At 42.3% G+C, this 15,901-nt stretch overlaps 1 protein-coding gene across 1 annotated transcript; it reads left to right on the forward strand.

The window, feature by feature from the left end:
• Positions 1 to 8,211: 8,211 nt before the first annotated feature.
• Positions 8,212 to 13,923, forward strand: PHYHD1 (phytanoyl-CoA dioxygenase domain containing 1). The gene is made up of 10 exons (XM_010228757.2): positions 8,212 to 8,366; positions 8,887 to 8,962; positions 9,093 to 9,140; positions 10,747 to 10,802; positions 10,983 to 11,045; positions 11,146 to 11,167; positions 11,513 to 11,641; positions 12,542 to 12,658; positions 12,770 to 12,896; positions 13,789 to 13,923. Exons 1-10 carry the CDS (start codon positions 8,268 to 8,270, stop codon positions 13,832 to 13,834), a joined length of 783 nt encoding a protein of 260 aa, XP_010227059.2. The 5' UTR covers positions 8,212 to 8,267; the 3' UTR covers positions 13,835 to 13,923.
• The last annotated feature ends 1,978 nt before the right edge of the window (positions 13,924 to 15,901 follow it).

Here is a 15,901-nt window from a genome sequence, read left to right on the forward strand (position 1 = left end):
GGGAAGCTGCAGCCATCTCCAGATCAGTTCCCTGGAAACTGCTGGTTAGAGCCCTGGCTTAGCAGATCTTGGAGCTCCTTGGATGTTTGGGCAATAGGGTACACTATGGCTTTCTTCATCAGATGTAATATATGAAATTTACACTAAACATGCTGAAACCATGGACAATGTTAACTGGGCTCTGAATTTGTTGATGTTCAGATGCTTAAATAAAGCTACATTAAAGTCTAGGAAATCTGTTTATAAAACTGCTTTTAAGAGGATGTAAATTCTGCCTTCCTTAATCCATTCGTCATAAAGTTTAAAAAGTGCGAGGGAATAATAGGATAAAGTCTCTACCTAGAAGGCAAGGTACTGTAAAAATTCTTGTTCCCATTCCCAACAGGATCAGTGTTGAAATGTTGTTAGAGTTGGGGGCTGCTGGTGAAAAGATGTGGAAAATGTTATTCCAAAAGGTACTGCGCCAGAGCAAACACTGGGGCTTGGAAGTGTTGGTGCTGATGCATCTTGGCCTGGACACGTTGCATTTGCGTTAGTGTTCTGGGTTAACAGCAGACAGAAGTTGCTAGATGGACTTAATGCTGCTTGAGATTTCAGGCTTGGGTACAGCAAGGTCCAGGCAGTTCCTCAAGGTGGGCACGGGGGCTCTTTGGATGGCAGAAGAAACTTTTCCTTATTCTGTGCCAACTGAAAATGCAACCAAAGAGAAGTCTCAAAGACGGTGCCGTGTTCAAGGCCTTTGGGTAATGTGGTTACAAGGCAATATGTACCTTGCCCTAGGCAGGGCTGAAAGGGGCTGTGCACCTGGAGCAGTGTTAACCTGGCTGGCAGGAGCAGAGGCTTCTCCTGTGGGCCAAGGTGGTTATAGATGAGTGCTCTGACCCTTGCTTCTACATGTGTTCCTAATTATACAAGCTGGAACCTGAGCAGATAGAGGTTTCCCTAAGCATCTCCTGAAAATCTATACTCTAGTGCTTCTAGAAGCTTGCAGCCTCCTGAACTGCTGTGTATCTCAGTGCTCAATACATAAGGCAAGCAGATAGTAGGATATTTTGCTAGAAATGGGACTGTTTTCAATTCCTATAAATCATAGAGCTTTCCTTCTACTGCTTGCTGGGCAGACTGTCCTAGGCCTGACTGAGCTCTACAGAGCAATTGTATTGGCCGTGCATGGAGAAAAAACTAGCTCTCTGCTGCTCTTCAGATACTCCAAGCTCAATACTTCAGCAGTGGCTGTCGAAGCCAGTGATAGCTTCTGTGCTGCAGAACTGGAAGGAGCAGCCTGATAGTGTTGCACTGGAAACACAGGTGGTGCAAATACATGGCCACTCTTCAAGAAAGTGCTTTGTGCTATTTACTCTTGATGTGTTTCTTCTTCCCCCAAGTAGATACGGTTTGGAGAATGTCTCTTGTTATGAAATGGAAGAAGCTTGAAATTTTCAAGGATCAAAACTGAGCTCCTGAGCACATTTAATGCACAGGAGTACAAAACTCAGCCCACAGTGTGATTCACTCCCCATACTTGTCTGGATTGCTCAGTCTTTGAGGGATGAGTTTACATCAACAGTCCTTTCTCATTTGCAAGTATTGAATTTATCTTTTTCTCTCTTTTAGTCATTGTCACACTGAAGCTTAGTTTTTCTGACACTGATCTCTCCCCTGGGTAGGGAGAGAGGGGTGGGAGGATTGTTCTGCTTAAGCAAACAAGCAGTCTGGTCAACATCTTGTTTTCTGGGCTCTCTTCAAAGCACTTCTGTAGTAGCAGCTAATAGATAATCTGGCTTGCTAAACCACAAAACAACTTGAATTAAAACAGTTTCCTTAACAGCACTGCTGAGCTGAATAAGTTCTTGGAGGCCCTGCAGATCACAAGCACACTCATCTCATGTTAGGATCCTAGGGTTTTAAAATAAAATTCTACCAATAATGTTAAATACCCTAATACTAGTAGATTTGCCCCAGCTACAAGGCCACAGATACCAACTGATTAAATGTGTCAAATTTTGCTGTATCTCTGAAACTATGCACTGGAAAGTTGTCTGTTTTTTTTTTTCCTGTTTCTAATGCCTTTTTTTTCTGATTTTACCATTTCATTCTTAGCTAATTCAGGAGCTGAAATGATTTTACGCTACCAGTTTGAACCGTTACACAGCACTTGCGGTAATCTTTCATGATGTGATGGTCTTTGGTATTAATTGTCACTTTGACAATGTCCTACCTCATTTTTTTCTTATCGCCATTTGTACACTCCATTTAGTTTGATTCATTTTAATTATATTCTTGGTATTCATTATCATAAATAATGTTAGGTAGCTTTTCTGGTTGGAGTTTCTAGGAATTCTGAAAAACATCATCCTTTGGAAAGGATGCGATGTGCTGAGAGGGAGGTGGGTAAAGGCTCAAATACTGGTTTAACAGCTCTAACATTGTTTCATTTTCCCACTTTGGAAAGGGACTTACATGCTTTGAGTTCCTTGAACTGTCCTGCTTTTTTTGCTTCCTTCAGAGGAAGGGTAATTTTCATTAAAAGCTGCTGTGCCTTCTCCAGAGATGCATTAAGAGAAACTTCTCCACTGAGACACACACTCCTGGTATATTTATATGTACCCTAGGGGGTGTATGTGTGTGTATATATATATATGTATATATGCCTGAAGCCAGTTGTTCCTTCAGATTCTTTTCCTTTCCACCATGGAGAGAGTTTTCAGATCTGCTTCAGCACGAAGTCATGCCAACAAAACGTCATACCTTAAACAGTAGCATTGTCCACTCTGAAATGTTACTTAAGGTAAGGCTGAATGAATGCTGACTAGCAGAATTATCACTTAAGCCTCAGTTTAACTCTTCTTCACTGCATTTAAAAACGACATACTTTTTTTCCTACTGTTGGATGCGCGGTGGATTCTGTGGCTTTACTAAACATGTGCCAAAAGAGAATGAGTTTTGTGTCCTGCTGTGCTCTGACAATGCATGAAGCAGAACTTGGGCTGGACAGGAGCACTGTTGGTCTTGGGCCTTTCTCCCTCCATCTCTCCTGCTTCAGGGGCATCATTAAACTGCTTTGGCAGTGTGAAATCCTCCTGAAATCTCATCTCTGAAATCGCTTTTCCAAAGCAACTGTCCCCAATGCCTAAGGTGAAATAGAATTCACACAAAGGCTTAATTTGGGATTTCTGGAAATACCCATCCCTTCCTCTGTCTCCTTTTAAGGAAGTTTCTTGAACAATAGAGGATTTTTTTTCTATAGGAAACATAATGAGAAGGGGGCTAATGGGTCTGAGTCATCTTTTACAGCTGACAGATGTGTCCATTTCATTAGGACACTGCTTGTGGCTTCACCATTGCTCACTCCCTTTCCGTAAGCGTGCTGGCAGCGTCGTGGTTTGGCATCTGAGACCTGCAGTTTGGTGGAGCATGTTGGAATCGCGACATTCGCTCTGTGTGGGCTTATGTTTGGGCACCTCCACCTAAAGCACTGAAGGCTGCTATTGTTGTCTCTGAAAGACTTGTAAGACTGGACACTTTAACAAAATAAAAGTTTTAACTTTTAATTTGTGTTTTCCTCTTCATGTCATTTCTAAGCTTTCTGTGTATGAAGGCTCTTGGCCTTCGAAGATCTCGCTTTGCAGAAGATGGATGCTAACAGTAATCCTAATAACAGCAGTTAATTGTCTTTTTTCAGCCTTTGCTCATCACATGAGCCCTTCTATATAAAAACCTGCAAGAAAGAAAAATAAGCATAAAGATGTATGGCAATAGAGCTACTACTCGATGATAAAGTTGGGCTCTAGCTCTACTGCTTTACATATGTTATACTAATGGCTGGAAATGTAAATTGTTCAAAACAAGTATTGGAGGGTTCTCTGCTCAGTCCTATAGAAACTGGCTTTGTTTTCAAAATGCACCTTGTACCTTTTCTCTCTAGGAAAAGGGATGGGGACTGAAGACAGTGGGGAAAACCACCTCCAGCCAAAGAAATAGTGCATTCAGCCAACTGTTATTTTAGCATGTTTCCTAGCTGTTTACTCCCCCTTTTTTCCCTCCCTTTCAGCTGGAAGTGCTGGCATATCCCTCTTTCCTAATTGACTGCTTATGATGATTCCTTCAGCCTATTTATTTCCGAAGATAACTTGAGTTCCTGTGCAGATCACATCACGGGGAAGGTTTTGCCCTCCTTTGCGGATGACTGACCAAGGTGATTTTTTGGTCTCATTTCAGTGATGAAATGTGAGCGGGCTGTGAAGATGAAAGGTGCTAGTCTGATGCCATTTATTGGCAGGGAGTTTTAATGAAGTGCTTAGAAATGAACTAAGAAAGGGGAGGACAAAATGCCTCAAGCTCCCTTGGACTCAAGCTGCCTTTGGCAAGGGTTTGCACTTTCCTACAGGAAAAGAATGAGAGGTACCATTGAAGAACACAATTTGTGCAGGTTTTGAGTCCTGGAGGACCAAGACATGGTAATGGAGGAAGAGCCCAAAGGTAAAGAGGTGATGTATCTTTATTGTATGTGTATAAATATATATTTATGTATTTTAGTCTTGATAAATACAGGCTTTCTATGAAATGTATAGACTGAAATGTATAGACTGAAGATGCAGTATAGGCGGTTGGGACTCTACTAATGTTATTCCTCTAGCCGTGCCACACAGTAAGCTTCCCCCTCCTTGATCTTTCTAAGTTTTCATGTCTTTGATGACAATAAAGATTCTCCTAGCAGAAAATTACCTTTATTTCTGAAGCACCTGGTAACTTGGGAGAAGTTATCCTGCTGATCCAGGAGAAAAAAAAAATAAAGCTCAAATACCTATGCTATTTTGAATAATAGTAATATACTGTTTAGCACAATTTAAATACATGTTGTTCTTGTTTCCACTCTCCCTGTTTCAGATGGAAATACTCTGTCATTTGTTGCTGATACTGCTGAGAGCTTCAGAATAGGTGATAAAGGATCTAGCTGAAGTTTTTGCTTGCCAAGAAGCCGGGTAGGTCCAACATATCAGGCCTGGCTGGAGCGCTGAGGCGCCTAAACCAGCTCTGGGGAGCTGACAAACTGGTTTGGCTCCAAATCGTATCAATAGGAACTATTTTCAAGGAGGAAACTAGGATAATCACAACAGTTCAAAAGGTATTTGAAGCACTTGTGCTCTGCTGCTGGGTTGCTCATGTTCCAAATATCGCGCGTGCCTATACCCTGCGTCCAGACACAGGACGGGCTTTGGCAGCCTCCGAAGGAATTTGCCAAAAGTGCAGTGTTGTTATGAACTTGTCGGGAGAAAATGTTGTTAATCATCTGCAACAGAGCTCCTACAGGGGAGGGAGGAGAGGAAAAAGGGGCCATTTCCCAGTTTTGTCCAAATACTTTCTACTTGCCTTGTTTAAACTCGCTGGAATTGAAGGTATTTGCAAATATGATATTCTCTTTTATTGTTAGCTTATTATGCAGGGCTTCTTGATGAAAAAACTCTAACCACCAAAGTAGGAGCATGTCTGGTATGGCAAAGGACTGCAGAAATCCTAAGAATAGGCATTGACAAATGTTCCTGTAACCAAGATAATTTATTTGCCTTTCCCATTTTACACAGCCAGCTGTTCTATAATGCTTCTTGTGTCCAAGTGTTATATCTGCTGTTTATACAGTTCATTTGTAAATCAATCCTTAAATGGAACAGGAAAGCTGTGGTTTACTGTTGCATGTGTGTGCTAGAACAGTTTCTGAAGTTGTCAAGTGCGTGTAAGTTGGGGAGTGGAGGAGATGACGTGCAATATTGCCCCCCCCCAAAAAAAAAAAAGGAATGAGAAGTATGTGACATTAGTAAAGCAGACAAATGACACAGATCTTGAGGAGTGGCAGGGGAGCGCGTGTAAAAGGTCTATTTGTCCAAGCTCTAAAGAGGGCAATGTCACGAGAGGTGAGGTTCTTTCCAGGTCTCCTTGCAGGCAAGAGCTACAGCAGGTTTTTTCCATTGGTTACACAGTTTTTTCTAAGAAACAGCTTCACTTTCTTGTTGGTGACACCCCTGTAATGGGATGCAGGGAGAGACTAGGGTTGTGTTTGCATTTTGCAGTATTGGAGGCTGATTGCTGCCCTCCACCTTCATACTCTAGTAGTAAAACTCTCTTGCAAACTTTAGTTTTTGAAACTACCAAATTCATACCTACCTGTATGCAGAGAAAAGTTTGAAAGCCATCTTTAAAGATTCAAACGTGAAATCAAGTGTTTTCACTAGAAAACACTATTGCATTATTTCCTTTTAATTAAAAAAAGGGAGGGGAGGTATTTTTATCCAGAGTCTATTTCCTTGCAGAGTAGTGGACTTTACTCAGACAATATTTATTTCAGATAGATTTTGCAGTTGCTAGCAGGTACATTTGGAAGTAAATCCCTTCCCACGAGCGTTTTGTGCTCCCTCAACTTGTTTTTGGCTATGCAAGCGCAGCATAAAAACATCCCCGTGATGAAACGTCTCCCTGCTGAAAGGGCAATGTCCTTTCAGGGAAGGTCTTTTCAGTGCTTCCTACAAAGCCAAATGCCTTTTTCTCTGGAGAGAAAAAGCCTTCCCTAGGGATTCTTGTTCCATGGGAAGGATGTATTGGCAGTGAGCGCCACCGCTGGGTTGGCAGCTATTATTTGCTCTGTCTTTTACCTGTTAGAGCTAGTTTTTGCACTTAATCCACCTTTGGTATGTGCTGTGGCTCTTGGCTTACCTATTTACACATATGTCTGGAGCTCCAGGACAGCAAGTCGGGCAACTGAAGCTGTAAGTCACTGTAGAGCATCTGTGAACGAAAACGTCAGATGTGTCGTGTAAGAAGTTTGAATCTTTAGCAAATCTTATTTTACTTTATTCAACCACCATGTTTGTGCCTTAACCCAGAGAAGAAACTAGAATAGTTATTAATTATAAAATGTGGGTTTTTCTTTGGAGGTGAGAAGTGAATCAAGTTTGTGACTGCATGCTATAACCTCGGACGGTTTTGTGAAGTTGTACCAAGAGCTGACGCCAAGTGCTGCAGCCCCGAGCGTCCCCAGCAGGAAGATCCGTCCGGAGCCGGGAGCAGAATTCCCGGAGGCAGCTCCCGGCCGGCCGCGCTCCCTCTCGGCGCCGCGGGAAGGGTCACGTGCGGCGGCGGGCGGCAGCTCCGGCGGGTCTGGCCTGCGGCTCGCGGGCCCGGGAGCGTCCGCCTCATGGCGTGGGTCACCCCGAGCCTCATCCGAAAGGTAAGCGGAGCCCGCGGGGTTACACCGGGAACCTGCAGCGCTGCCTGGTCGCAGGGCTTTGGAAACACGGTCGCTGCTGCTTAACCAATGACTAGATCTAGCGAGATCTGCTTTACACGGACTTTATATTCTTTGCGGTTTCTTGCACATATTTAAGCATAAGAGGGCAGGAGCCTGTTGCAGCTCTGAGCGTTTCCAGGGGCATTGTCCTGCAGTCCGAATCGCTCTCTTCCCTTCTGTCTCCCTGCTCAGCTCTTATCCATGAAGGCGAAATCTGCCTGTCAAGGGATAATCTCCAGGGGACTCTATATAAAGAAACAGTAGTGTCAAAACAGTTCACTGCTTCTCTAAGGGGCTGAGTCAACCAGGAGAAACCTCCAAGGGATATTTACCTCAAAGAAAACAATTTTTTCCAGCTTAGGGATGAGTTTTATTCTAATTTTGAGTCCAGGTATGACCGCTCTGTTTATTTTAGCAGAGTTATAGTTTGTTGCTAGTCTTTTTTTCTTTTAGAGAAGACATCCATAAGCCACAGAAACGCCAGCAATTCTATCTTCTGTTTTCAACATTCTGTTAGATTGAGAACTTAAAACATGTTGCTGTGCACTGTATGAAATCTGAGCCTGTGAATGACTTTCATACAGTAGTAACACTCTTTTAAAATAATAATAACAAATAAATAAATATTGTCCTAAGTGGATGTAACCACAAAAAGCAACTGCCAGCAACAGTAAAAAATTGTTTTGCTTTGGAATAGAGCAACTGAAAGTGTAATTGATGACGCCTACACCTGAATATATGGTCTGCATAGCAGGGCAACTGTTTTATCTACTACCTAGTGTCCAGGTGCAGGGATGAAGCTGAGAGAATTTTCCAATGAGCTGAGATACAGTAAAAGGCCAGAAATGTTTCTCCTGCTTCCTCTGGAGATCCCGGAGGAGGAGCGCGGTCGCTCCATCTCCCTCTGAATGCTGGTGTTCCCTTCCAGTTCCATGAGGATGGCTTCCTTGTGCTGGAGCATTTCTTCACCGCGGAGGAGTGTGACAGGATGAGGGATCGGATTCAGCGCGTTATAGCCGAGATGGAAGTGCCTCCGCACTGCCGCACCGAGTTCTCCACCAAGGAGAAGGAGCAGCTCCAGGCGCAGGTACCGCCATGGGCAAGGCAGCCCCGAGCTGTGGAGGAGCAAAGGGAAAAGGCAAATCCTGGGATGAGCTGATGGGAGACAATGTTTAGAACTAGCTACTCAGGGTGGCGGTGGTCACCCCACATAAGAGCATCACTGATGGTCTTGACAGAGGGTGAAATAGGAGAGGGCCGATGTCCTGCAGAGCTCTCGGGGCAGCTGTTGCTCCTGGCGGCTGCAGCAGCTTGCGGGGATAGTTGTACTGCGCTTGTTCCATGCACAGAGAACAAGTTACGTCCTAGGGCTGTAAGAGTGACAATCAGCAACAGGAAAACATGGGCAGCCCATGTGTGTGCAGTGTTCTTGCAAAGCGCCAAGAAACTTAGTACTGTGGAAAGCTGTTGTAAGAGGGATTTATTGATTGTATTTTGTTTATGCGGCGGCTCAATGGGAACAAGATGCAGGTGAGTAACTCTCCAGTGGGTGCTTTGGGCATGTGTTTATAAGGATACTCTCTTTACTGGGTTCTTATCTCTGGCAGGGCAGCTCAGATTATTTCCTGAACAGTGGAGACAAGATTAGATTCTTCTTTGAGAAGGGTGTTTTGGATGAGAAAGGTACGTTCCAACGTAAATGATCCACAGTGGATGGAGGAAGGAGGGAGCTGAGGGGAGAGATGGGAGAGTTTCAGGTGCATGGACTATTCCTGCTTTGCATATCCTGTTAAACTCTTACTTTGTTTCTTAGGTAACTTTCTCATTCCAAAGGAGAAATCTATCAGCAAGATTGGCCATGGTATGTTTAAACAGTGGTGGTTTGGGGGAGGGGGTAAAAAAAAAAAAAAAAAAAAGTATTCTCAGAAATGAGGTTTTCTCTAGACCTGCCCATGATGAATAACTTAGGCCATTAAAACTTTCTTGCTGCAGAACTGATTTCCTCCTTGTTCTGCTACTTCTCATCATGCTCCATCAGGACCACTGCACGCAATATTGCAAAAATCACCCCCTTTTTGGTGTTATGGCCACATAGTTCCTTTCTTTGCAACCTCAGGCTGGTTTAGACTGGGTTTCTGCATTAAGTTCTTCAACTCAATTTCCCTATGTGTCAGTTGGCTTTTTATCATATATTTCTATCACCATCTCTGCAATTTTCTCCATGTTGAGGGAACTGCAGAGATTTCTGGTATCAAAAGACCTCAAAGTTTTCAGTTAAATCCCTGTTCAGAAAGCAGTTTCTAGGAGGTTTTTCAGCATGCATAGTGCAAAATCACTGACATGCGAAAGTTTGGACTTCAGCCCCTGTAACTCTTACATAAGAGATTTGTCTAACATTTAGTGCCTAAAATTGGTCACATTCAGTACAGTTCAAACCATGTCTTCCATGACCTGTACAATGGTGTGTTGCCAAAACTGTTTTACCTTCTTTGGTGTCACCAACATAGTTTCTTTACTTTTCCAGGTGTCAGTTGATGACCTATTTCCTCATTCCCAGCTACTGAACATGCATTTTCATCCCTTTTCCTTTCAAACAATACATGGAAAACATGAGCAGGATTCAGTCCATCTCCAACCCCACGAACTTTGTCCAGATTTTACTCCAGTCGACTTAGAAAGTCAGTACTGAGAGTTCTCATTTCTGTGGTTTTCTCAGGAAAACAACATTCTTAAGCAAAAAAAATCACCTTCCCACAACCCCCCTTCCAGTCTGCTACACTTGAGCTTTTCCTCAGAGGAAGTGAGAACGACCGCGGGCGCCTGCTGACTCAGCAGCAGAACCGTGCAAGGCTCCTCTTGACTTATTTTTCTGTAATTCCTCTTTTTGGTTGAGTCCGACGTCTTCTCTTGCTCTGTAGCAGCCCCTCCTGGTATAGTGTCCTAGCTGCAAGTTTGATCATAGCTCTGAGTGAACCAGAATTTGAGGTGTTTGCCTTAAATTTTGGCCACAGTTGGACTCCAGCGAGTCAGCGTGCACAAACGGCGCTGACCTGCAGCTTGTGGTTCTCTGCTTAATGGAACCAAAGAGGATGTCTTTATTTTTTAAGAATAAATTCAGATAGTACTGCTCTTCTGGGTCATGTATAGTATCCATCATGTTCCAAATTGTGCATAATATTTAATCCCATGATACTTGAATCTTTTTCACTCTTAGCTATACAGTATTTTTTAAATATATATCTGCAATTTGCAGCCACTGAATTTTTGATCTCTAAGGAAGAACTGCAAGCATCACATCACCTTAGACATGTTGACAAGCCATGTATATGACAAATCCATTATTGGGAGAAAGTTTCTGGTTGCAATTTCTGTTGCTTGGCTGGAGTCTTCAGCAGCCCATCATAGACAGCATCCCGGTTCTCTTCTGCTACAGAAATTTTCAGCTTGAGTCTTTTCTTTCGCCTTAGCTTTACACGCTTACGATCCGGTCTTCAAGCAAATCACTCACTCCTCCAAGGTGCAGGTAAGATGCTACTGTTCTCTAGAACTGCCTGGAAAAAATAAATTATGGAATTGTTAATTTTGAATATTCTGGACTCCTAAGTAGAATCATTTTTGCCCATAAAAGGAAATTAAATATTTTCTAAGAATAATGCAAAAGTCATTTTTTCAGTTTTTTTTTCCAATTTGTTGTGTTTTTAAGGAACTGGGAAGAAAACTAGGCCTTGAGAGTCCAGTAATTGTGCAAAGCATGTATATCTTCAAGGTACAGTAATTCAAGTCTCCTTATTACTCAGTAAGACACTGTTCTATATGGGAAGCTGTGAAACTATTCTCTTCACAGACCTTCTTTCTTATTCTTGCAGCAACCTGGCATTGGTGGTGAAGGTGAGATTCATATAATCCCTGTACTACACTGCTGGTTATATTCCATCAGGAAAGGGGGCCAGAATCAGAATGAGACCTGAGGGTGTTTTTTTATGTCCTGAGTCTTGTTAAGGATTATAGGAAAAGGCATCCGATTTCCAGAAATACTTGTACATCCTGTGTGACATAACAAAAAGACTAAATTTACATTTGCAGGAGGTTGAAACGTGGTATTTTAATGTATGGCTTAAAGAGAGTGCTAGATGGGTGGAAAGGCAAGGTCAAGAAGACAAGTAAGCGCGCAGCCCTCCTGGCGTTTTGAGTTCTGCAGGCTTCCAAAGACATATCCAGTGTGTCTCGTTTCAGTGACTCCACACCAGGATGCCACGTTCCTGTACACAGAGCCCCTGGGCAGAGTCCTGGGCTTCTGGATTGCACTGGAGGATGCCACGCTGGAGAACGGCTGCTTATGGTTCATTCCTGGCTCTCACACCAGTAAGATTTATGCCGTTTTGGTGTATGCTGTGACACGTGCTCTCCTTTTACACTGAGCAGCGGACAGCAACGCGGGTTGTATTGTGTTCTCGGCATCGCACAGTGCCTGCAGAAGCTGTTTTTTCTCCAAGTTGCATTCCCTTTGTAAAAATCCCACTTTTGTTGCCCTGAGCTACGTCTAGTAACATTTTTATCCCTGACAGTGATACTCGAGGGGACTAAAAGTCCTCTTCCCTGATAACTGTCAAATACAGGTCAGAAGGACGTTAAGCAAGAAAGCCTCCAGATCCTACATGAGGGTCACCTGGACCGCACCGAAGCAACTGGGGAACAGTGGCTCAGAGGAACACGCAGACTGAACCAAATCAAAACCAACTCGTGTAGTATCTGTTGTGACTGATGGAAGATGCCCTATACTTCTAACCACTATTGGGTTCTTAGCACAGTTTTGAGTTTATTTCACTACCTATAGGGCATGTTCTTTAACTTCAAACTGTTGCTCATCTAAGCTTTTACTCAGACTAACCATAATGCTCTTAATTTTTTAAGACACAAACATATTATGGAGTCAACAAATTTTGCACTCATATTTCAATTTATGCTGTTCTAGAAAAGAGAAACAGACCAAAGGTTGGCTTTGCATAAGTGCACAACTATGTGTGTTCCTTGAGACCTGTGTTGCAATGCCCAGAAAGAGCCAGGAAGCCAAACAAAAGGCAGCTGCATCACTTCTTCCACAGCTGGAAAATCCTAAATCTTTGTTTAATGAAAAGCTTAATGAAAAACAAAGCTATGGTTTATTCCAATCAGTGCCAAGAGAAATCACAGATGTTCTGCAGCTGTGTATGATCTAGTTGGCTGTTAAACCTCTGTGCATGTTTTTGTTCTGTGGATTTGCAGGTGGAATTACCCGGAGAATGGTCCGTGCCTCACCAGGCACCTCAACGTGTGTAGAGTTTATAGGGTCAGAGCCAACCTATGAAGACAACAGATTCATACCTGTGCCTATAAGCAAAGGTAAAAAGAACACCCCAAAACAAGACCCTGCTTAAATGTTCCTTATGTTGATTGTCATTTTTAATTCTGAATTTTTGGTACACAAAAACACAACAGACTTTCTGCAAACAGGTGGACTTATTCTTATCCATGGTGAAGTTGTCCATAAGAGCGAGTTGAACACGTCCGAGCTTTCTCGCCATGCCTTCACCTTCCATGTGATGGAAGCCAAAGACACCAGCTGGAGCAAAGAAAACTGGTAAGGCCGCCTTTATAACAGGCAGCTAAGGAGCTTTTTCAATGCAATAACCAAGATGAGTCTTGTTTTCTTGCATGCCACTGGCAGCTCTATGCTGTTGGTACACGCAGGAAGCTGTTCTCTGTATTTGGTTGAGCTATGCTGGCCACAGCTTTGCTTAAATATATGCTGAGGAGCTTCATAGTATGGTCTCCAAGGATGAACGCGAAGTTCTCTCTCCATCAGACCAATTGCAGTATTAGGCCTAAGATTTTCTAGTTCAGGAGCAAGTACCAGCTCCCTAGTGCCCCCAGCTCCTCCTCAGGAGAGGTGAGAAGTGTCTCCACCAAATGGCACTCCCTAATACTGTACAACTGAATCTGCTTGATTTCAACCCATGATAAACAAAGTTGCAATACTTGCCTGTCCTTCTGCAATCAACTCTCTTGGGAACAGAACAAAACTTAATAAAATGGAATGAGAAATGAGAAACATGTCCCTTAAAAGCTTTTATTAGCTTTATTTTTTTAAGTTGTCAAACTTGACATTTTTAATGATCGAGATCATATGCAGTAAGCATATATGAGACAGGAGCATGCTTAAAATCCATAATGTGTTTTTTGTCTCAGAAAAGTATGCAATCAGAAAAGTTGCATGCCTTGGGGTGCCTTCCAATTTAAGCAATTTGCACTGGATAAACAACTGAGTGCTGAGAAGACAGAACTACTGAGTTTGTAAAGCTCAAACTAAAGAGTCCTAAATGTTTGGCCTAAATGGATCAGATTTTGCTCCAGGAGTTAAAAATGCTCCTTTGGGCACAGTTAGTTTCTGTCAGTCGTATCTCAGTAGTGATTTCTCATTGGAACTGGAATGACTTCTGAAGTTTTGTTTTTAACTCTTCTTTACTTTGCAGGCTCCAGCCAACTCCTGAACTGCCTTTTCCATCACTCTACACCTGAAATTAGTGTTTGGCTTCTGCAGTCAAATAGTTGATTGATATTCCTTTCTGATTCCTTTCTGTTTCTGCTCCCTTTGAATAGAACTTTCCTTAGATCAGATCCTGCCTTTGCTCAGGAGGAGGCATCTTCACACAGCAGAATATGTTGCTTTAGATGAGCTGTCTACTACAGCACGAGCCCTCCTAGCACTGACGTGGGGCTCCCAGTGCTTTGGGTGAGGGAACAGACCTGTAAAGACCTTTGCACTTTGACTGTGGGACCAATTAAGAAGTAATTCTTCAGGATGCTTAGTATTGTCTTCTACTTTTGTCAAGAGCTTACGTCTTGTGTATTTACTCAGTTTTATCCCAGCAACACAGGTGAATCTGTCTCATGAAGAAAGCTGACTTTTAGCCAACCTGTCTGGCTGCTCAACTAATACTAATTAAAAATGATGCTATTGTGGGCAAGATGAAGCAGGAAGTCCACTTGTGTGATCAATCTTCTGACTACTGGCAAATTATAGTTGAGTGTTTGATCTCTAGGTTTAACTCTTGGTAATTAATATATTACAGATCTTAAGGATTCATGATGAAGTTATGAAGACAAAAATTCAGATCACTAACATTTAAATAAATAAATAAGCAGAAACTGTCCTTTTTCTATTCATTTATATCATTTTTAAGGAGACATAATTGAACAAAGATGTCATTTCTCTATTGAACAAACCATGGAAACTTCCTTGGAAATGTGTTCTAGGTGACCCTGAGGTTGGATTAGATGATCTCCAGAGGATCCTTTCAACCTCAACCCTTCCGTGACCCTTCTCCCAGTGTCCTAGGCCAGAGGAAAGATACGTGATACATGCACAAGAAGAAATACTAGCCCCCAAATCCCAGCAAAAAAGTAATCTGGAGTTGTGTCCTCCAGCAAATTTCTGTGGCCAGCCAAGCTAATGAGGAAAAAGGCAGAAGGCAGGAGATGAGGTACTTCATCTCCTAAATAATATATTTTTTCTTTCACTTTTTTGAGTGCCTACTATCAATTGAATATTTTGCAACCATGCTGTTGAAGAATGAGGAAAACACAAAATACAGTCTTTGGAAGAAAGAAAAGGGATAAGAAGAAAAAGGTGAAGGCAACACCTTGTTTTTGATGGAGACTGAGGTAGTAAGAAACCTGTATCCAAGGCTGAGCAGCAGTCATAACAGTTGATGAGTAATTAACTTTTATGGCTGAGCTGTTTGAAAAGCAGTCAATTCATGTCTTGTGGATTTTAGTTCAACTCTTAATATCAAGGAATGCCCTGCCAAGGTGGTCTAGGACTAATCTTTACATTTAAACCTATTTTTTTTCCTTAAACATTTTGGATACAGGCTGATCCAGATTTCTCTTTGCCTAGCAGTCAAAATCTGCATAAATGTAGTCTCAAATGGATTAAGGAGATTACTTTATTTCCTTTTCTAGGCATACATTTTAATTTTTAAAAGTTTGATGTAAAAAAACAATCTCATAAGCAGAATAAAATTCTAAATTTTGCAAGTTATTTTTAGAAGTGATATAAAAATAGACCAGTCCTGCCAGTGCTCAGTTAGATGAATTTTGCTCTGCTGATGGCAGAATGGACTTGAATATATTCACTTATTTCCTATATTATACTCCCTGCCAAAGTAAGCTGGTTTGGGAGCAAGGGTCCAGTTCTCACAGACTCATTCTTTTGAAAAGTATATTGCTTGCCTCTGGCATTTGCCTAACATGAAACAGTCAAGTTTGTTCAGGGTAAGAAATTTTCCTTTTGTCCTTTGCTGGGCAATGCAGAATAGGTCATGATGACAAGGAATTTTTCATAATCTTAAATTACTGTAATAGGTTTGAGGAAGCTGCATACGGGCAACTGCAGTAATGGTGAGTGCCAAGTTTCTGCTGGTACCAACTTTTGGTTGCTGCCCTTTCCTGCCTTTTCTAGAGTTTGTTTGAAAGCTATGAGCCGCAGGAGAGAAGAGTGACTAACTTGGCTATTTTATGACTTCAGTAGGGTATAAATCATTGCTCTGAACTCTTTTGTCGAGTGAAGACTCATGATGCAAA

This window comes from Tinamus guttatus, unplaced genomic scaffold (genome assembly GCF_059628265.1).
Source record: "Tinamus guttatus ecotype Peru unplaced genomic scaffold, ASM5962826v1 Tinamus_guttatus_pri_ptg000226l, whole genome shotgun sequence".
NCBI lineage: Eukaryota > Metazoa > Chordata > Aves > Tinamiformes > Tinamidae > Tinamus > Tinamus guttatus.

Excerpts from the sequence above, each read along its gene's own strand:
- PHYHD1 (XM_010228757.2), top strand. The coding sequence starts at position 8,268 with ATGAGGGATCGGATTCAGCGCGTTATAGCCGAGATGGAAGTGCCTCCG. Across the intron at positions 8,963-9,092 it reads GGGTGTTTTGGATGAGAAAG|GTAACTTTCTCATTCCAAAG; the intron begins GTACGTTCCAAC and ends TTTGTTTCTTAG. Across the intron at positions 11,168-11,512 it reads ACCTGGCATTGGTGGTGAAG|TGACTCCACACCAGGATGCC; the intron begins GTGAGATTCATA and ends GTCTCGTTTCAG.